This window comes from Podarcis pityusensis, assembly GCF_964106645.2.
Source record: "Podarcis pityusensis genome assembly, chromosome: 4".
In the NCBI taxonomy this organism is placed as follows: Eukaryota; Metazoa; Chordata; class Lepidosauria; order Squamata; family Lacertidae; genus Podarcis; species Podarcis pityusensis.
In genome coordinates this window covers 3486215-3507450 of record NC_138027.1, presented here as the reverse complement: position 1 = coordinate 3507450, position 21236 = coordinate 3486215, and the positions used below count along the sequence as shown (strand labels likewise).

The window sequence follows — 21236 nt, the reverse complement described above, 5'->3', positions numbered from 1 at the left end:
AGCACCTGCTCGCTTAATGTGGCGGCAGCACCTGCGACTTTGCAACTCCTTGCCTATGGATCTCAAGCCCAGGGGCCAACACCCTGGGGCCCTGAGCACCCACAAAATTCCCCATGCAGGGGCTGGGCACCCACACATTTTGGTGCCAGGGCCATGCATGCTGCAGGGCACCCACAGTCGGGGGTCAAGTTGGCACCTCCGTTTTTGTTTAAATTGCTGTTATTTTTTACCTATGTCATTTTACACTGTGATATGAATGCTGTATTCTTAGTTTTAGATTTATGTGGAAATTGTTTCCCATTCGGTTGTGTATTTTTTTGATGTGGTTTATTTATTGTTTATGACTTTTGTAATTTAGTAAATCTTGTTATGCTGTAAGCCGCTTTGAGCATTGCTTTTTTAACTGTGGAAAGGCGGCATACCAATAAAAAATGATGATGATGATGATCTCGAACAGGCCCCTTTTTGGCACCCGCTAAAAACATTCTTGCTTAGACACAAACGTGATTGGGACTTTTAACCCATTTTAGCATTGTAATGTTTTGCATGTTTCATGCCACTGCCATAAATTTTCCCCACGGCTGATTTCATCGTTTATCGTTTCTTAAACTGTTTTGAGAGTTGGCTTTTTAAATATTCTTTTTCCTTTTACGATATATAAATGGACGATGTTTTATGGAAGAAGTGGGAAAAATGCGCCACGTTGCAGGCAGGGAGCGGCTTTTGCCAAGCAGGCGTTCTCTCCCCTGGGAGTGAATCTCAAGGTCCTAGTCCTCATGGTGGAGAACTGTATTAACTGTATTAATAATAATAACTGTATTAACTGTATTAATAATATTCCATTTTTATACTGTCCTACATTAAAAAAAAAGACTCACACTGCAAGAACCACAGCCCCACTTCACAGAACTTAAAAATTCGTGAAATGAAATACATTAATTTTATTCAAATAAAAATTGGTAAACCACTTTGAGATTTTTTTTATGTCTTTATTTACAATCCAGTCGTGTATAATAATTTCTAATGAGAAGTAAAAAAACCAAAGCCCTCAGAGGGCGCTTTTCCCGTGAGGCTTCTTCGCGCTCTTGGGCTCCCCTCAGAGAGAGGCGGGAAAAGGCCGCCGCCGCCATCTTTGTCCCGGGCACGGAGAGCTGGGCCTCCCATCGCCTCTGCTTTCCCCGGCCCAGCCGCTGCGAAGTGGGGAAACCTGTGCCAGCCCCCAAGATGGCTCCGTCGACGTCCCGGCGTGGGCGTGGCTACGGCGGCGCGGCGGGGCCAGCGCCGCTTGGCGGGAAGGAGCCGTTTCGCAGGCTCCGCCGACGCCGCCCCCCCAACGGCCTCATCCCGCGCGCGGTTCCCGAGGACGGAAGGTCGGTCGCCTGAGGAGAAAGAAGGGAAGGGAGAGGAGGAGAAGGAGGCCGCCGCCGCCGCCGCCGCCGCCATGCACGTGGTCAAGAGAGGTGAGGAGGAGCCCCCCTTCCAGGGCGAGTCTGTTTGTGAGAGGGGGGAGGAAAGACTTTTTGTGCCCCCTTTACCCCCCAAAAAACCCCCTTCATGGAGAAGTGGGGGGGACGGACGGAAGGGCCAGGAACTGTGAGCCCCCAAAACCCTCGGCCGACCCAAGGCCAATATTCCCGCCACAAAAGAGAGAAAGAGATGGAGGGGGGGGGGGCTCATTTCTGTCTCTCTCTCTCTGGTCTTCGGGGTAAAATGACAGAACTAAGAAGAGATCACTCAGGCGACAAGGTGAAAAAAAGAATGGGATTGCTTTTAAAAACTACCTGGAAAATTCGGTTCCAAAAACAATACTTTGGCTGTGCTTAATCACACAGGTATAATGGCGGGGGGGGGGGGGAACCCTGATTTTAATAAATGAATACAGAACAATTTTGTATACTTGACTAATTCTTTTTCATTTACTATTTCCCCCCGTTTTTCTTTTTCTGTATTTTTCTTATTATTTTTTCTTATTTGGGTGTAATGCTTAGTTCATGCTTTCTCTGAAGTTTTTAAAAATGCAACAAAGCTAATACAAAATAAGTAAAGAGTGGGGTATAAAGCGAACAGGAAAATAAACATTATTATTACCATTTGCCGTGTTACCGTAATTTGCTGCTGCTCCTCTTTGGCCGCCTTGTGTGTAGTGTGGGAGGAGGCCGGGATTGTCAGTTTAACAACAACAACAACAACTAATAGTAACAGCAAGCGGGTCTGGAAGTGATATGGAGGCTGCCTGGTCCGCTCCCTTGCTGCATTCACTTTAACTGCCAGCCGCCTTGAGTCCCTGTCAGGGGCAAGGGCAGGTGTAAATGAATTGGTAGTAGTAATAATAAAAAAAATACAGTGGTACCTCTGGTTGCGAATGGGATCTGTTCCGGAGCCCCGTTTGCAATCTGAAAGGAACACAACCCACATCTGCGCGTGCGTGGGTCGCAATTCTCAGCTTCTGCGCATGCGCGTGACGTCATTTTGCACGTCTGCACATGCACGAATGGCAAAACCCAGAAGTAACCCTTTCTGGTACTTCCGGGTTGCCGCGGGACGCAACCTGAAGAAACGTATCATGAAGCAAACGTAACAAGAGGTATGACTGTAATAAAACTCCAGCTTGCCTTTCCCCCCTCCCATGGTACTTAAGGCGGTGTGCAAGACGGTTCTCCCGCCCACCCCTTTAATCCCCACACCAACCCTGCGAGGTAGGCTAGGCGGAGAGGCAGTGGCTGAGGAGGGATTCGAACCCTGGTCTCTCCCAGTCCCTCGTCCACTGCACCACACCAGAGACACGGGGGGGGGGGTTGCTGATGCCAGGAGCGAGGCAGCACCTGGTTCCTGCCAGACCGCCCCTCCTCCTCCAGGGTCAGCCCAGGGCACCCCGAGGTGCCACCCTGCAGGCTCCGGAGAGGAGCATCTCCAGAGGCACCCTGGGGTAGTGTCCTCTGGCCCAGGTTGGGTGCAGCTACATCTCCCCTTGCCCCCCCTCACGTTATCACCCCCCCCCAATTGCTGTGTGGAATGCAAGGGCCCTTGTGGTGACAGGCTCACACTGATCTCCCTTGGGTCACTGAGCTGGTGAAGTGTCTGATTCATTGTGTTTGGATGTCCCCATTTATTGCATTTGCAGCCCACTTTTTTCTATTTGGTGGAGGGGCTAGCTAGTTTTTCTGGGAGGGAAATGGCAGCAGTGCTAGAGGCTGTGAGGCCAAACCCTTGACTGGACCCTTACCCAGTACAGCGTTTGCTCAGCAAGTGATGCTAAATGTTCCCGTCTCTTTTCTGCAGATGGGCGCCATGAGCGCGTCATGTTTGACAAGATCACGTCCCGGATCCAGAAACTGTGTTACGGTCTCAACTTGGACTTCGTCGACCCTGTGAGTGTCTTCGGTGCTATCATGAGTCTGTCATGGTCTAAGATAAAACAAGGACAGTAAAACTTCTTGAGTACATTGTAGTGGAATGGTGGAACGTAAATTCCCATGAATAAATGAATGAAGCTCCTTGTATGCTGAGGAAAGTTCTGTTCATGATAGTGACAAAGCAGTGTTTGCTGCTGTGGTCCACAAAATATACATTTGAAGTTCCAGTCTGTGCACAGTTGCCTCAGTCTGATTTGGAAACCAGTCTGCTTTTTGGGTGTATGCCATTTTTAAAATAAATAAATCTGTAAACTGCCTTCCAGGGGAAATGGCCACTTAAGGTGACAAATTTTTATGTAAAATTCTGAGCAATTGAGTACCTCCAAAGTATTACGTTCAGCATGATTATATTTACAGGTGGTACCTTGCAAGTTTTAAGCCTTGCTCCTCACTAAGCAGTCACTGAGGAACTGCTGTTTCTCAACTTCCCAGCCTTCTGAGCACTCCTCTCCCCCTCTCATCCCTCCCATTACCCACCTGTTGTTTTAAGATTCATACATTTACTCTTATCTTATCTCCATATTACTTTAACCACCTTGAGAGTGAAAGGAACCAAGTGGACAGCTTTGCTACAAAATTCATATAGTTCTCTGGCAAAGAAAGTCATTGAAAACTGACTGCTCCCCGTCCTTCTGTTATAGCAAACTAACTTTGTGAGTATTTGCTCTTTTTTTTTTTTGTCCAGGCTCAGATCACCATGAAAGTGATCCAGGGCCTTTACAGTGGAGTCACTACTGTAGAACTGGATACTCTGGCCGCTGAAACAGCAGCAACCTTGACAACCAAGTACCCTGACTATGCTATCCTCGCAGCAAGAATTGCTGTCTCCAACCTGCACAAGGAAACCAAGAAAGTATTCAGCGGTGAGTGTGGGGGTGCTGGCCACAACACAGGAAAACCATTTCTGCAACGTTCGTGGAACTGGCATGTTGGAGGGATTTTAATGGCAAAACTATTGGGTGGAGAGGTTTGATGTAGTTAATCCCAGTAATATTATGTACCCAGGAGGTATCGTATTGCATTGAAATTCTCACTGATCAAATGGTTGTGATGAATTGCGGAGTTAAAATGTTGTGCAATAAGCATGAGCTGATTTCTTCAGCTGATTTGCTCAGTGGTGGTGGGGCATTCAGCTTCGCCTGTTCTCCCCCCCCCCCCCCCGGTCTCCAAAAGCAAGTAATAATACTGGCAAACCTTACGGTTGTAATTATTAAAATACAGTAACCCCCCTTTTTTAGATGTGATGGAAGATTTGTACAACTATGTGAACCCGCGCAATGGCAAACATTCCCCAATGATTGCTAAGGAAACTCTAGACATCGTATTGGCCAACAAAGATGTAAGTAGCACTTTGGCAGAGCTAACAGGAAAGAATTAAAAGCAGTCTGAGTTAAAAGCAGAATGGCTATTCTGGCGCTAGGCGGTGGGAAGCAGTTTTCACCTGAATATCCACTTGGTGTTTGGGAAACTGCGTAATATTCTGTGACAGAGAATGATGAGATGATCCACATGCATTTGTGGAGAGGCAGATGAGTTGCCAGACAGAGGAATGTGCATGGATTGAAAGTTAACTTGCCAGCATTTTCTGTGCGCTTGCGATGGCTGCCCTCGTGCTATTATGCATGCTCCACAAATGCCTCGTGCATGTTGGTGGAAGGTGGCCTTGCCATCTCTTTTAAACATAGGTTTTCCAAAGCCCTGTGTCCAGATCTGGTCCTTTGAAATAAGCCCTTGACAAATATAGTGATTTTTCATACAGTGTGGCATTGTTGGTTTTTTGGGTACATGTAGAATATTCCAAATGCAGTTATATTGATCAACAGAGCCAGGGGACATTCTGCGAAAAGGAAGTGGCGCTGGTTTGAAATTAAGAATTGTTTGCTTCTTAGCTTCCCATTTGGAAACAATTTGAGTCATCACATAGTTGAAAAATGGAGCAATTCACATCCAGAGGGCTTTAAAAAAAACTTTTTGTATCACACACCACGTAGGTTTTTGTGTTACATGAACTGGGGTATACATAGTCTAAATGTGTTAATCTATCATTTTTTTCTTCTCTCAGAGACTGAACTCTTCTATAATTTATGATCGGGATTTCTCCTATAATTACTTCGGCTTTAAGGTAAAGAGTTGTTCTTTCTTTGAGGGTGTCAGTTACCGATAAGGCTTGGAATGGCAAGTTCTGTTCTATGTAGGAGCCCCAGACAATAAATAAGCACCCTCATCCCAGCTGTTGTTCATATGAATGGCTTGGGGAAGGCATGTCGAGGCAAGATGCCTTCTCTTGATGCCTTCCTTTGCAGTATGCCACACACACCTCCCTCTAGTGGAATTTTGATAAGGCAACTTCTAAGTAAGGCAGCAGTTTTCAAACTTCCCAATACCAGGGAGCTGTGACTGCTGATAACCTGCTGAGAAGGTTCCCCCCATGGCTTCCCTCAACACCGTCAACTGCAAAGGATCCTAGGTGTGTTTTAGGGGCCCCTGCTCTGCTTGCATGGCTGTGCACATGGTGGGGCTGCTCTGCCACATCAGCTGTGTATTGCAGGGACTTGCTCAGGGAAGCTGGTCTGCCATTATGGACCTGAAGAGGAGCTTTGGGGTTTTCTGAAATAGTGATTGAAAGCCACAGCCTTTTAGGTGCAATAAGAGGTGGGTGGTGGTGGAAAAAAATTGATTTTTTGGTAGTAAATCTTCTACTTTATTTTTTATAATGAGCTCTGACCTACGTCCTTTTCCTTTCCTCTCTTTTTAAGACACTTGAGCGTTCGTATCTGCTAAAAATCAATTCCAAAGGTAAGTGGTACAGGAGAATTGTCTCAGTCCTGTGTACAAATGCATATAGCTTATTCTTAATTTTTTGTAAACTGTCTTGAAGTCATTGATAAAATGTGACATATAAATGTTTTAAATAAAGCCATAGCTTTCTAGAAGTGATGGCTTAAGGGTTTTTTTTGGCACTTCAATACTCCTTGGAGCTTAAATCATGAAGGATTAGCACTTCTGTAGGCAGGGTGATTCTAGGTATTGGGCTTCCTACTGAGAGCTGGCCCCTTGTCAGAGGTAGTTTTACTTCTGAATACCAGCCATTGATAACTGCAAGAGGGGAGAGTACTGCCATTACGTTCTTGTGTTCTCAAAACCATCCAAGTAGCAGCTTCATTGGGCTTTATGTTACAAATGTTCCTTACATGCTGCTGCTGCTGCCTAGCATAGGAACGTGTGAAGCTGCCTTATGTGGAGACAGACCCGCTGGTCCACATTACCTCAATATTGTCTACACTGACCGGCAGAGGCTATCCAGGGCTTCAGACAGGGAATGTCTCCCAGTCCTACCTGGAGATGCCATTGGGGATTTAACCTGGGACTTTTTGCTTGCAATATGTAATCTCTACCACTGAGCCCCTCTGCATTGAAGAAGTAGATAGGGATTTCTTTTAACTCACATGGCAGCAGTTCACTCATTATTTATTCTGTTTGGGTTGAGGGGGGGCTAATTTGGACCTTTGGCAAGAACTGACTCTTCCCACCCCCATCAGCTTTTATTCTTATATCTTGCTGTGCCTGGAATCCTACAGATGCCAGAACAGGAAATTGCTCTCTGATCTGACAGAATGAATTGGGCCCAGCTGCCTCAGCGGCAGAGGCTCCTTTCGCAGGCTGTGATGCACTCATGTTTTCTTTTTGACTCCTCTCTTCCGGTGTCTAGTGGCTGAGCGCCCCCAGCACATGTTGATGAGGGTGTCAGTGGGAATCCACAAGAACGACATCGATGCTGTAATTGAAACCTATAACCTCCTTTCTGAGAAGTGGTTCACCCACGCATCGCCCACTCTTTTCAATGCTGGTACCAACCGCCCCCAGCTCTCCAGGTAATCCGGGAACGTGGCCACTGGAAGAGGGAGCAATTGAGGATGATGTTGCTTAAGCAAAATGGTTTTCACTGTCTATAAAATGGGCATCAGCTGTCCCTTCCTTGCTCTTGCTTAGACTGGTCTACAGCTTTTACAGCAAGCATTTTTTCAGAAGGGTGCATTTGCTCATAAACAGAACAGTGCCTACCTAGAGGGTCTATTTGCTTGCTGTTGCTAATGAACAAGTTTCTCTCTTAACTGCTGGTGCTAATTGCTGGGCGTGGTGGGGAGGTATTGATTCAAAATTTCTCATATAAAGAAGAAGAAGAAAATCCTTTCAGGGGAAAATTAATGTCCTATGACTTATGAAATTAAGTGTTGTAGTGAAATTATAGCTGTCAGTTTGCACCCCTCCCCAAAGAAATCTGCATGAAGACTTTAAATGTCAGCTTGAGTGCTCTCTGTCCCCTCCTGTGGCATTTAACACTTCTGTTTCCTTCCATCCAGCTGCTTTCTGCTGTGCATGAAGGATGACAGCATTGAAGGGATCTATGACACTCTTAAGCACTGTGCGCTGATTTCCAAGTCTGCTGGGGGGATTGGTGTTGCAGTGAGCTGCATTCGAGCCACTGGCAGCTATATCGCTGGGGTGAGTTTTGAATTTTGAACACCCTGGCCGTGTTAGTGATTGCTGCAAAGCACCTTTTCCAACCCCTTGGGCTGCTGTGGCTTTAATGTAACTTAAATCAGGTCCTGTGTGGCAGCATTTCCTATGTGGGGTTGGGCACCTGCCTCTTCAAGAGGAACAAGGTGCTCTGCGCCTTACGTGATGACCATCTGCTTTCTCTTTGTTTCAGACCAACGGGAACTCTAATGGACTTGTCCCAATGCTGAGGGTCTACAACAACACAGCTCGCTATGTGGACCAAGGGGGGAACAAGGTGTGTTGGCTTCTTCCAGAGACTATGTATGCATTTGGGGGAGTGGGATTGCGAGTTCAAGTGCTTGAAGACGTTTCCAGCATTCTCCACTGCTCTTGTTCTGAAACTCCTTTTTTAAAAAATATTTTAATGCAGATTAATCAATTTGATTGGGTGGAATGTAGTTCTACCTACCCAATTTTTAAAAATGTATTTCATTAAAACCATTTGTCAGTCACCTTTTAGCATTCAAAGTAGCATATAATAAATCTTGCTTGGTACACCACAGACAACAAATAATACACAGCATAAAGAAAAACTCAAGCAACAGTGTGGAGATAACAGGACAGAAGCCTGTTTGAATTGTTCACATGTTACCTGAACCATTGGGACCAATGACAGATGTGAATTTCTTGAACGGTCCTATGCATTGTTTCCCTTGCCATGATTTGAAATTTTCCACCATCAAAAGCTGCAAGTATCCCATCTCGCCCGAAGGATTTTGAACGGGAGGAGCGGGAGAAGAAGACCACCTTCTCACCTGGACGCAGCCTCACAGACCCATCCCTATTGTCTCTTCTCACCTTCTGAAACTCCTTTTAAGGAAAGCGCTTGTCATTCGCCACATCTCTACCATGAGAGTGCCTGGCAGTGTTTTTAGTTCCTTTTCAATGTGGGCACCTCAGGCTTGCCACTGGGTAGTCCCATGGTGTAAAACAGGCATAGGCAACTTTCGGCCCTCCAAATGTTTTGGCCTACAACTCCCATGATCCTTAGCTAACAGGACCAGTGGTCAGGGATGATGGGAATTGTAGTCCAAAACATCTGGAGGGCGAAAAGTTGCCTTTGCCTGGTGTAAAAGTTTGCTTTTGTGGTGTCTCTGAGATACTGGAAGGGTTGCCCAGAAGTACAGTCAGCATTTGGGATTTTTTCCAAGCTCTCTCAGGCTCATGTTAAAGGTTTTGACTGCAGGGAGTTCAGTGAATAAAAATGCTCTGTAACGTATCTTGATCCCCCAGCTTCTTTCTATCTGTAGAGTTTCTCTAAAAATCACCCACTTAGAAAATTGACCTTGGAAAAACGTTCCAGTTTATGCCAGTTTGCTTATATCTATTATATAAGATGTGCAGGTTGGGCACCAAGAGACTGTCCTTGGATCCTCCTGGTTTGTAGTTCAAGGCTTCAAAAACCTTTTGAAGGTTGGGAGATCATCCAGTAAGATCTCCAATGTCGCATGAGGTGCTTCATTTGGAAATTGAACAAAGTGTAATAAACATGCAGAAGCACTTGGATGTGCTTGTTAGATTTTGCAAGCAGCCTTAGTGCAACCTAATCCGTTGTTTGGTTATAATCCAGGAAATGACGGAAAGCTTCAGCCAGGCAGAAGCCACTTAATTTTTCTTCTACCCTAGCGAGAAGCTAGGGGCAGAGATGCAACTTCCTGTAGGCATCATTCTGATTCTTCTGTTTATTTGCTCTGCCAGAGACCTGGAGCCTTCGCCATCTACCTGGAGCCGTGGCATTTTGATATCTTTGAGTTCCTTGACCTGAAGAAAAACACTGGGAAGGAGGAGCAGCGCGCCCGCGACCTCTTCTACGCCCTCTGGATCCCAGACCTCTTCATGAAGCGTGTGGAGACCAACCAGGTGGGCAGCTGGGCTCACAGCACAGGCCCCTGCCAGCAGGGCTGCAAAGAGAGGGCACTGGCATGTGCCAGCAACAGTGCCCTTAACTCTGTTTTGAGTTACGTCTTCTCTTGTCAAGATACAGCCATATAACCGATGAGTTACAGAGTAACACTGATTTGAGCAGTCTTGTAGTACCTTTCTCGGTTCCTCATGAAATGTATGCCTAGCAGCATAACGGATCAAGCCCCACGGCTTTAAAAAGCCTAAAGGCAAAGTGACATTGGACCCAATATCTATCCAACAATCACTGATCAGTTCTGAGACACTGAAGAAGTTAGAAAACGGCTGTCTTGTTTTAGATAAGTCTAATTGGTTGTTTGTTTGTTTGTTTTGTTTCTTGTATCCCATTTGGTGAACCACAGGGTGTACTCAATCTTTTTAAAATGTTCTTTATTTTAATATAAAAACAATTCCCAACAGGGGGGTAATGCACAGAAGTAATGCTTTGTGTGTTTGGTTCTTTGTATTTCATTCTATTGAAAATGCAGTTGAGCTTCTAGAAAAAAAATCTTTTGTGTTCTTCGCCCTTTCCACTCCCCGGAAGTGAGCTGAATTGATAAAAATGTTTTCCCTGTTGAGGAGGGAAAAGTGGTGACTAAAGTCTTTACTAAAGGCATGAAGGCTTGCTAATGTACATTTTGTCTTTGCAGTGTCCTGCTGTGTGGAAGATAAGAACAGTTTGTGTTTGTCCTTGCTTACTTTCAGTCTTTCTTTTGCAGGACTGGTCTTTGATGTGCCCCAATGAATGCCCGGGCCTAGATGAAGTCTGGGGAGAGGAGTTTGAGAAGCTGTATGAGAGGTATGAGAGAGAGGCTGGTGCATCCGTTGGCAAAGTTTGAGCCAGGAATGGCCTGTCAATAGCAGCTCCTTCATCACCTCGCCTTGCCCCTTAGCTCGATCTAAATGATTCCAGACAAAGTACCTTTTGAGTCTGCTTAGAAATGAAAATGGAATCAAAGCTCTTGTTACCTCTTTTCATTCTGTATGTTCTGAGTGGGAATTTGTAGCTCATTTATTGCAACTACAGTTCAGAAACTCATTAATGGAACTACAGTTTTTGCATTCCCCCCTCCCCAGTCTGTATTCTGAAAATGGGAACTGGCAGTGCTCATCAGCTGGAGCTGGCCAAAAATCCAGACTCTTAAGAACAACACAAACTGCGTCTGTTACAATTTGCCCAAGGAACTCTGGGGAGCCTAAGAATATTGCAACAGAGCTCTCAGCACTTGACCAGATCTGCAGCTTCCAGGATTCCCTGGAGCAACCCAATACCATTACACTTGTTCATAGTTTAGGTGTGCTGTTGTGCACCTCCTGTTCAGGGGCCTTGTTCCACCAGGAGTTCATGAGGTTTCAGTGTCCTTGCTTTGCAAATGAAAACAAGATGCTTGTGAGCCTATTTTCAGAAACTCCAAGCGGGTCCCAATGACGAGTCTTGCTCTGTCTTGCAGCTATGAGAAGCAGGGGCGTGTCCGCAGAGTGGTGAAGGCTCAGCAGCTCTGGTATGCCATCATAGAGTCTCAGACGGAGACAGGAACTCCTTACATGCTGTACAAGGACTCTTGCAACAGGAAGAGCAACCAGCAGAATCTGGGAACTATCAAATGCAGCAACCTGTGCACAGAAATTGTGGAATACACCAGCCAGGATGAGGTGGGTTGGGTAGGAACCAGGTGCCACTGCGGCTCAGCAGAGTCCGTTTTAGGGAAGGCGTTCCTATGAGATGTATTTGGGGGAGCCACTGTTCTCCCATGATTTGCCAATCAAAAGGCCAAAGGGATGTTCAGATGCTGTGAGAAGTGGGAAATTCCTGCTTTGTTTTAAGGAAACTCATCTGTGCAAAATGAGAACAGGCCTTTTCTCTGGTGGCTCCCCCTTGGGGACTGCTCTCCCCAGGGAGGCTCACCTGGCACCCTCCTTGCATATCTTTAGGTGCCAGGCACCAGGAAAAAACATTCCTCTTCAGCCAGGCCTTGGGCTGTTAAACAATCTATGGCCTTTTAAGTGTGTACTGTGCTTGTCTTGTTGTTATGCATTTTGTGTTTTTATGCTGTAAACCACCCTGTGATCTTTGGGTGAAGAGTGAGTGGTATATAAATTTAAAAAAATATTTTAATAATAATGATAATGATGTAGAATTCACTGCCAGGTGAAAGGAACACAGCTAGAAATTAATGATGTGCATAGATATATCTAGAGCAAGGAAGACTGGCACTACCCATCTGGTGGTGTGGGCAGTGTGTGTGTGTGTGTGTGTGTGTGTGTGTGTGTGTGTGAACAGAATGAGGATCATAAGTGGTGTTGACAGCATGTCTGAAAGGACTAGGAGTGTCTAGCTTTTGAGAAATAAGAGGTGGAGCGGTTGGGATTTGTGTATGTTGAGTTACTGCCCTCTTCTGACATTTTGAAGATTTATTCCTCACAGGATCACTGAAAATAGAATTGGAAAGCAATGGTTTTGATTACTCCTTACCATATTTGAGCACATCAGCATAGCACACCTGCCTAGGCAGCCTGTAGGATCTTCCCCATAGCATTTAGAACTGGATTTAGAGCTCTGCATTTAGGCAGAGGGTGTCCTGGCTCAAAGCAGGTGTTTGGCCTACGGGTGGCTCTTCAGATCCTGCCATTCCAGGTAAATGGTTGATGAGCCTGTAATGGGGAACATCTTCCGCCATACAGTTTGTAACCCTTTCCCCTCTCTCTACTGCATACATTGCTTAGCCATTGAGCGCTGCTTCCTTCTTTGCCTATTCCAGGTTGCGGTTTGCAACTTGGCTTCCTTAGCCCTGAATATGTACGTCACTCCCGAGCACACTTATGACTTCAAGAAGCTGGCCGAGGTCACCCGAGTCATTGTCCGGAATCTGAACAAGATAATCGACATCAACTACTACCCTGTGCCAGAGGTACGAAGGAGGAATTGGTAGCCCTAGATTGAGAGGTGCTCTTGGTAAGGCTGGTTGTTCAAGGCTGAGGGACTACAGAGAACCAGCAAGTTCTCAGCTACTTCCTTTGAAGGGCGGCTGACACTATGGAGAATCTTAAGGATGTGGCAGTTTCTGTATTCCTCGTGTATTTTTCCCCCTAAAGCACATTCCTTGTTAGCCAGGCATTAGCTAGTGGGCTGCGGGAAGTACACAATACATTAGTAGGGGAAGAATGATTTGCCTGAAACCAGAGCTTGCCCATCCTAGGTTCTTAACTCTCTGTCCCCCCACCTTTTTATCCTTTTGTCCTTCACAATGTGTTGCAGGCCGAGACCTCAAACAAGCGCCATCGTCCGATTGGTATTGGTGTGCAGGGGCTGGCTGATGCCTTCATCCTCATGCGATACCCTTTTGAGAGCGCAGAGGCCCAGCTGCTCAACCAGCAGATCTTTGAGACCATTTACTATGGTGCCCTAGACGCCAGCTGTGAGCTTGCCAAGGAACACGGGCCGTACGAAACCTACGAGGGCTGCCCAGTCAGCAAAGGCGTAAGTGGCAAAGTTTAGAAAGGTTTTTGAACCAATGGTATTGAGGGTCCTTTGGACAAATCTGTCGGATTGGAACTTGTGGAATCACAAACTGAGATGCCAAGAAGTGCCACAACTCCAATAAATGTCTGCTGGACTACACTGAGATGCTGAACTAATTTAAGGGTCTATTTCACCCTATGACTGGTGTTGTTGAATCTGGCCTTTTGGCACAGAGTTCAGATATTCATGAATACCCAGTTGCATTTTTTAAAAACAAGTTCCTAGCCCTTAGTTCCTACAAGATGCCCCTGCAAGCTTTTTCTTCAAAAGCATTCTTTCTTTGTAAGCATTTTTACACTTGAGTGAAATGTCTGCTTGCATCTGGATTTGCTAAACTTCTAAATCCTTAGGTATATTTTGAAGCTCTCAAATTCTTCCAAGTGTTCTGCTTTTCCTCTTCCTTTTCACTTAAAAAACCTGGGATCTCCAGAATGCTGTATAGTGTCCATCACAAATCTCAGTCTAGATGGAAGTGTGGAGGTTTGTGATCATGACTGGTTGAGATTAATAAGTTGCACAGCTGTGGATTTTCACCACGTGCCCTCAACGTGTCTGAGATGCTTTTTCTTAGACATGATTGTCTCAGATTCATTGTGATGAAATTCATGGCTGAAACCTGAAAGATCAATAGCCACATCCATGGAGAGAAACCATCAACTCATGCCTCTGTGGAGAGCTTGGCATTTGCCATGTGGTGTCTAAGCAGGAATTGAAGCACCATGTATGAACCAAAAATTGCAAGAAGCCTTGACCTGAAGGAAGCCGCTTTTCTCTTCATTCCCCCCTTTTGTTTTATATTGTGGGCTTTCCTGTGGTAGCAGGCAGGCTGCACACCCTCACTTAGATGGCAGGTTTGGTTTGACGAGATGGTTTGTGCCTTTTCTTCAGATCCTTCAGTATGACATGTGGAATGTGACCCCTACAGACCTTTGGGACTGGAAGGCGCTGAAGGAGAAGATTGCAAAGTGAGTAAAAGCCCTTGATCTCTTTGGCGCAGTGTGCCTTGGGCAACACCTAGAGCTGGCTGGTGGTGGGGTTGATGGGTGAAGAGTAGCAAAGCATGCATGGTGGGACCCCATGCTTCTGAGAAGAGGTGGAGCCAATTTCAACCAAAGGAACAGGGTAGCTCTAAACTGAGGGTGTTAAAACTGCAGCTTGAGCTACGTAAGAGCACAGTCTTCTCCCTGATGCAGCTCTCATTCATTTCTGTGCAGCTTGCACAGGAAAACTCAACAGTGTATTCTGATCTTGGGATATCCAGTGTTCATTCTAGGAGCAGATGCAGTAGAATCAAGTCCGTTAATTTCAGTGGGACTACTCTGTGACTTAGTTGCTTTTGTTTAACACCAGACCTTGAGATCCTTTTGAATGCTGGGGGAATACAAGCACTTTAGGGTATTATCAGTCACCTGCAACCAACCTTGCAGATTGTTCCGCTGGGCAAGATAATTTTTAATTGGTCAAAACCAGGCTTTCCTTAACTGATGCCGAAGGTTGATTCTCTGAAGATGGTGATCCTCTTCAACAATCACGGGTCCCTGTTTTCTGTGATTTAGGTACGGGGTTCGGAACAGCCTCCTACTTGCACCAATGCCGACGGCTTCTACAGCTCAGATCTTGGGCAACAATGAGTCCATTGAGCCCTATACAAGCAACATCTACACGCGCAGAGTTCTCTCTGGAGAGTTCCAGGTAAGGCAGCAGTAGGGTGGCCTTGAGCAATTCAGGGGTAAAGGTGGGTGCTGCGCCTGAGATCCCGATGTCCTCCTTGCCATCCTCTCCAATAAAATTCAGCCCCCGCCTCTTGTGAGTGCCAGAACCACAGGCCTGGTTCACACACAACATTAAACTCTAGTTTACTTTGAACAAACCTTGGCTCTGCTGCTCTTGGTTTGGAGAGAGTTGGGGATTGTTTTCCCCGCTGTGTGGAGCAGTCAGGGGCAGGGGAGGAGCTAAGCAAGTCTGCACATTAAACCGTGGCTTTGTGTTGTGTGCAGACCGGGCTGCTCTTTGGTGGCTCATGGCTCCAATATGGGCTTCAAGGGGAAATGGTTGCAAAATTCAAGATGCCAGCTCTGGTGATGAAGAGAATTGTCATGGTGGTGGACTGGCATGCGAGACTTAGATGAGCTTCAGGAAAGGGCAGCCAGAATTATAAAGGGGATGGAGCAAACCCTCCTGTGAGGAAGGTTTGCACCATTTGGGGTTTTTTAATATAAAGAAAATGCAAGTAAGAAGGTACACGATAAAGGTGTATCAAATTATGCCTGGCATAGTGTGATGGCTTGTGTATGCTCTTCGCAATAAGCACCCTCTGCTCACTCAGAGATATTTACAGTTCTTTATTTTACATATGTACAAACAGCACATTACAATCATGCGTCTGAATCGTCCGGTTCAGATTCGGGGAGTGGTCTTCTCCGGCTTCTCCTCCAACAGAAAAGGCGGGGAAGTTTCATGGGACATCTCTGATCCCTGCGTTTTAACCCTCTCCTTTCCTGTGCAGACGGCACAGGCACAGGCTCACCGTCTGTTCCTGAACTTCCTGTGGGGTGCTGGGGCTCTGCTTCAACATCGGAGAGCCTTTACGCCTCCTGGCTCTCTCCCTATTCCCCATCCGTCACTTCTTCTCTATCTTCCTCTGACTATTCCCGCACCTCAGAGGTGTTCCCTGGCGGTCCCGTGACACATAGAGGACAGAGAGAAGATTTTCTCCCTCTCCCATAACACTGAAACTCGTGGACATCCAATGAAGCTGAATGTTGGAAGATCCAGGACAGACAAAACCCTTCTTCACGCAGCACAGAGCCAAACTGTAGAATTGGCTGTCGCAAAAAATGGTGATGGACACTAACTTAGAGAGCTTAAAAGGGAGATTAGACGCATTAGCAGGAGTTGCCAGTGGCTACTAGTCATAATGGCTGTGTCCTGCCTTCAGGAACTGAGGCAGCCCACAAACTTCTGAATGCCAGTTCCTGGGAACCGGAGATACATATGTGGGGCGCATCATGCCCTGCCTGCCTGCTTGTGGGCTTGCCAGAATCTGGCTGCAGCAGCAAACAGAACATTGGCTGCTTGCTGTAAGTGAGCATGACTTCCGGTTTTTGCAGATAGTGAATCCCCACTTACTAAAAGACCTGACGGAGAGGGGCCTGTGGAGCGAGGAGATGAAGAACCAGATCATTGGCTACAATGGCTCTATCCAGGTCAGTTGCCGGGGGGTGGGGGTGGGGGGCTTTGCCAAGGGGGCTGTGTCTGCGTGGAGGCCTCAGTTCTATACCCGGCTCCATATGCGAGAAAGAGCTTCCTTCCTCTTATGTGAAGATGCTAAAAAGCGAGAGAGAGAGAGAGAGAGAGAGAAAAGAATGCAAGAAAACCATGCCCTTCAAACATACCTGCTACCTTTTTGTGTCTGTTCATTATTTAAATGGGGATAAACAACAGTATAGTCAGTTGAACATTGAAATTGTTAACATCCAGTAAGGCTGCACAGTGCAGGGCTGAGAAAGCAGACAGGGAGTGGTTTTTCCTCCCTCGCCTAATGCTAGAACCTAGTGGGGCCATAGGGTGAATCAGAATTTTAGAAGATTCAGGACAGATCAAAAAAAGCTAAACCATAGCATTTGCTCACACAAAATGTAGTGACGGCCACCAACTTGGATGGCTTTAAAAGAGATTTGGACAAATTCATGGAGGATCTGGCTATCAGTGGCTGCTAGACTCAATAGCTATCTTCTCCCTCCCCTGTTGGAGGCCTTTACCTCTGAATACCAGTTTTTGGGAATCCCAAGAGGGGAGAGTGGCTGTTTCACTTAGGCTCTGCTTATGGCCTCTTTCCTTGGGGGCACCTGGTTGGCCACTGTGAGAAGAGGATGCTGGACTAAATGGACCCCTGGCCTCATCCAGAAGGGCTTTGCTTAAGTAGGTGAGGCTGGTTTGGGGATAGAATCAGCACGGGATGACTTGGAGGGTGCGAGAGAGCATAACCTTGCTGAATCTCGCAGCAGATTTTGATAGCGTTGACTTTGATTTCCTTCTGGATCCTCCACGTGAGTTGGGAGTTGGCCAAATCCAGCCCCCCATCCCTGGTGTAAGCCAAAAGCAACCTTCCTGTCCACAGGGAGTCATCCTGTAGGCCTTCTGCCTTTCAGAATATCCCTGAGATCCCAGATGACTTGAAACAGCTCTATAAGACGGTGTGGGAAGTCTCCCAGAAAACGGTCCTCAAGATGGCAGCAGACCGAGGGGCCTTCATTGACCAGAGCCAGTCTCTCAACATCCACATTGCGGAGCCCAACTATGGCAAACTGACCAGCATGCACTTCTACGGGTGGAAGCAGGTAAGCAGAGCGACAGGGAGGGAACCACCCTAATACAAGTTTTTCGTGTTGATCTTGTAGGTTATGTTTTTAGGCTATTACAATATAGCCCTGATAACAAGCCGTTGTGCTCAGGCCTTGTTTTGACAAGTCCTGCAAACCTTGTCCAGGGGGAAATCCTGGCTCATACGGTTCTGCCTGGTTTTTGAATTGAATTGGCAGTTTAATACTTATATAAAGCGTGGAATACTTATGGAAGATACAGAAAGTATAGAAAAGGATAGTTATTACATAGATTGTAGCTGCCAACAGTGGTAATATAATAATAGTAATAATTTATTATTTATACCCCGCCCATCTGGCTGAGTTTCCCCAGCCACTCTGGGCGGCTTCCAGTAGAGGGTTAAAAACAATACAACATTAAATAACGTAAGGTAACGTCCTTCCCTGGATCTTGGGTGTTCTGAGTTACCTTCTGTTACTGTGGTGTCGGGAGCAAAACCTACTCAAACTGCTTTAATTCCTCTCATCTATCATCTATCTATCTATCTATCTATCTATCTATCTATCTATCATCTATCATCTATCATCTATCTATCTAATCTATCTCACCCTTTCCTGCCCACAGGGCTTGAAGACTGGCATGTACTACTTGAGGACAAAGCCTGCAGCCAACCCCATCCAGTTCACCCTGAACAAGGAGAAGCTGAAGGACAAGAGCTTCAAGGAAGAGGAGGAGAAAGAGAGGAACAAAGCAGCCATGGTGTGTTCCCTGGAGAACAGAGATGAGTGTCTCATGTGCGGGTCTTAAGCAGCTGCCAGGTGTGGAGGCCCCCTCTTACCTCTCCTGCTCCAGCCCCAGCTAGGTTAGTTAGGTCTAGTTCACTTTGGAGGGAAGAGAGAGGCTGCCGTTCTGCTTCAGGAGGGGGTCAAACAGTTGTGGGTCGCTGGGTGCAGTGGTGTCCTTGCTTCCCCTTCAGGTGGCAAAGCTGTCTGGGTCATCCAAGTGGGGTGGCGGCGGCAGCAGAGGCAATCTGCACCCACGGCTGTTGTAGCAGGAACCTTTAAGTGCCCTTTTATTATCTTACCCATAATGTAAATAATAGTAGGCTCTTTTAAAATGCACATAAAGTTTGCACGTCTTGTTATGCTTGGGGAACAAGGACTCCTTTTGACAATTGCTTCTTATGCCAAAATCTCCACCAGCCTGTCTTGTTACCCAGAGAGACAACATCTCATCTCCAGCCCTTGGGTTCTAGTACTCTCTCTCTCGGTCTTAAGATGAACAGTGTGCAGTCGGGGAGCTGCAGAGCAGGGAGAGGGAAAGGGAGCATATTCTTTGCTCATCATGTGGGCCTGCAACTTGCTACTTTAGGGCGCACAACTTGTCATGTGGTGCCACAGCCCATACCAGCCGCTTCTGGAGATGGGCTTAGAGTTACTGTTACAGAGAGGGAATGTTTTCCCTTTTCCTTCACCGGCTGTGAATTCTGGGGAAAAGCCACTGGAAGGAGCTTGGATTAAGCATCCAAAAACTGGGCTTGGTTTAGCAGTGTTATTCTTTGCCACAAAGCTGCTGTGGCCACTCCCCCCTCCTCTGAAGAACGACGTTTACTGGGCTGAGCGGTTTATTTTATAAAGACAAGAAAAAAACGCACACCACAAACTAAACCATGCCTTTTTTCTTCAGTTCTTTGTCATTCCCATCGGAATTAAGTGGCCTAGTTCTGGACTATTTATTGAATTTGGGTACTCTGCATGTAGACTTGAATCCTCTAAGCAAATTCAGTGCATCAATAAAAGCCATGGTGTAAAGTTGGTGTCCAGCATTTCTTGGGGCTAAAGAGCCTGGAAATTTATGTCTTTGTTCGAAATGGCCAAAGTCATTGGCTTGGCATCTTTGTGTCAACTGCTCTTCCATGCTTTTCTGGGATTATGTACAACGGTACAAATCACTTTCCTGAGTAAAATTCCTAAATGAACTGCTAGTTTTAGGATTACACTGCAGGCAGGGAAGGGAGAGTTTGGTTGAATACGACAAGTTGAACATTATTATTATTTATTCAATGTATATCCCATCCTTCCTCCCAAAGGAGCCGGGGTTGAGGCAAAAACACCCACAATAATAATTTTTTAAACAGCATTCTAAAAACAGTTAAATCATTCTACAAAAAAAGTAGGGTTTCAAACATTGCCAGGACGTTGTCCTTCAGCTCTGAAGTGCTCGGGTAAACGGGGTTATTTTCAGATTCCTCCTGGAAGTTAGAGTCGTAGAATTGTAGGGTCTAACCCCCTGTAATGCAGGAGTCGCGGTTAATAATGTTGGGAGACAGGCACATCTCGCGCAAGAGAGCATTCCATAGATGGGGAACCACAACTGAAAAGGGCTTACAAACTCCGTGGCGGCACCACCAAGACTCACCTGCCCATCATAGGTTGCCAGATGGTTGATATTGGGAAGGTGCTCTTTTAGGTACTTTGCTCCCAAGCCATTTAGGGCATTACATGCTAGTATTAACCTTGAATTGGGCTCAGCTCACTAGCAGCGTTTTCAGAACTCGTGGCGCATGGGGTCGCCCCACTTAATCAGCCTGGTAGCCGCCTGCGCTACCTTCAGTCTCTGGACCTTCAAGGGCAGCCCCACATGATTACAGTAGTCCAAGTGGGGGAGGTCATTGTGGTGTGGACCACGGAGACCAGGCTGTCCTGTTCCAGGAACAACCATAGCCGGTAAGCCAGTCTAAGCCAAGCATAAGCACTCCTAGCCACAGAAGCCACTCTGGGTGACAAATTGGAATTTCAGGCTACACTGTCGAAAGCCACTGGGACCAAGGATAAACTGATCAAGGTCTTAAGTCTGGATGACTGATGGTGCCAGAACTAGGCCTGGGTCCCACTGGGATGGATATAGGAAGGGTTCCCAAATTTTGGGGAGCCACACCCCGTTTGGTTTCGTAAACTCCCCAGTGCCCCATACCTTAATATAAAAAAGCTGTTTGTATTATCCTATAAGGAAAGCAATAGCTGGTCACTTAAGTGTCCTTGTCAATATCCCAAAAGAATGAGCCCAACTGCAAGAGCTACAGCCAAATGATGGTGCCCTCCACGTTAATGGGGGGGGGGGGGCTTCCAGTCTCACCTAGCTGCTACCTAGAACAGGAGCCACAGAGCTGGGTGTGGGAGCTGGAGACACAGAAACCTGCTTGCCCTGTGCTGGATCCCAAGCTGCGATGAGCAGAGAAGCAAGACCTGTTGGGGTGATGATGCTGTGAGCCTCTCAGTCTTATGCTCGGGTTGTACATATGGGGAAATAAAACCATATATCCTAAAGACACCACAATCTCCGCTGACAATTCCAAGGAAACCAAAGCTGGGAAAACAACTGGAATCCCCGGAGACTCGCCACTCAGAGATTGGAGTGGCAGATAACAATATCTGTATACCCTCCATGCTGTTTAATGCCTGTGCTACTTACTTAAAAGGAAAGGTCCCTGCTCCAAGGTGAGCCACCTGGTCACAAAG

General features: G+C 46.5%; 1 protein-coding gene across 1 annotated transcript; it reads left to right on the top strand.

Moving 5' to 3' along the window:
- The first annotated feature begins 1289 nt into the window (after window positions 1–1289).
- Window positions 1290–19529, top strand: RRM1 (ribonucleotide reductase catalytic subunit M1). The gene is made up of 19 exons (XM_081003795.1): window positions 1290–1460; window positions 3280–3368; window positions 4099–4276; window positions 4652–4752; window positions 5476–5535; window positions 6170–6209; window positions 7123–7285; window positions 7775–7916; window positions 8125–8208; window positions 9672–9833; window positions 10595–10674; window positions 11327–11528; window positions 12635–12784; window positions 13132–13353; window positions 14284–14360; window positions 14952–15087; window positions 16506–16601; window positions 17547–17735; window positions 18343–19529. Exons 1-19 carry the CDS (start codon window positions 1442–1444, stop codon window positions 18523–18525), a joined length of 2373 nt encoding a protein of 790 aa, XP_080859921.1. The 5' UTR covers window positions 1290–1441; the 3' UTR covers window positions 18526–19529.
- Window positions 19530–21236: the final 1707 nt, after the last annotated feature.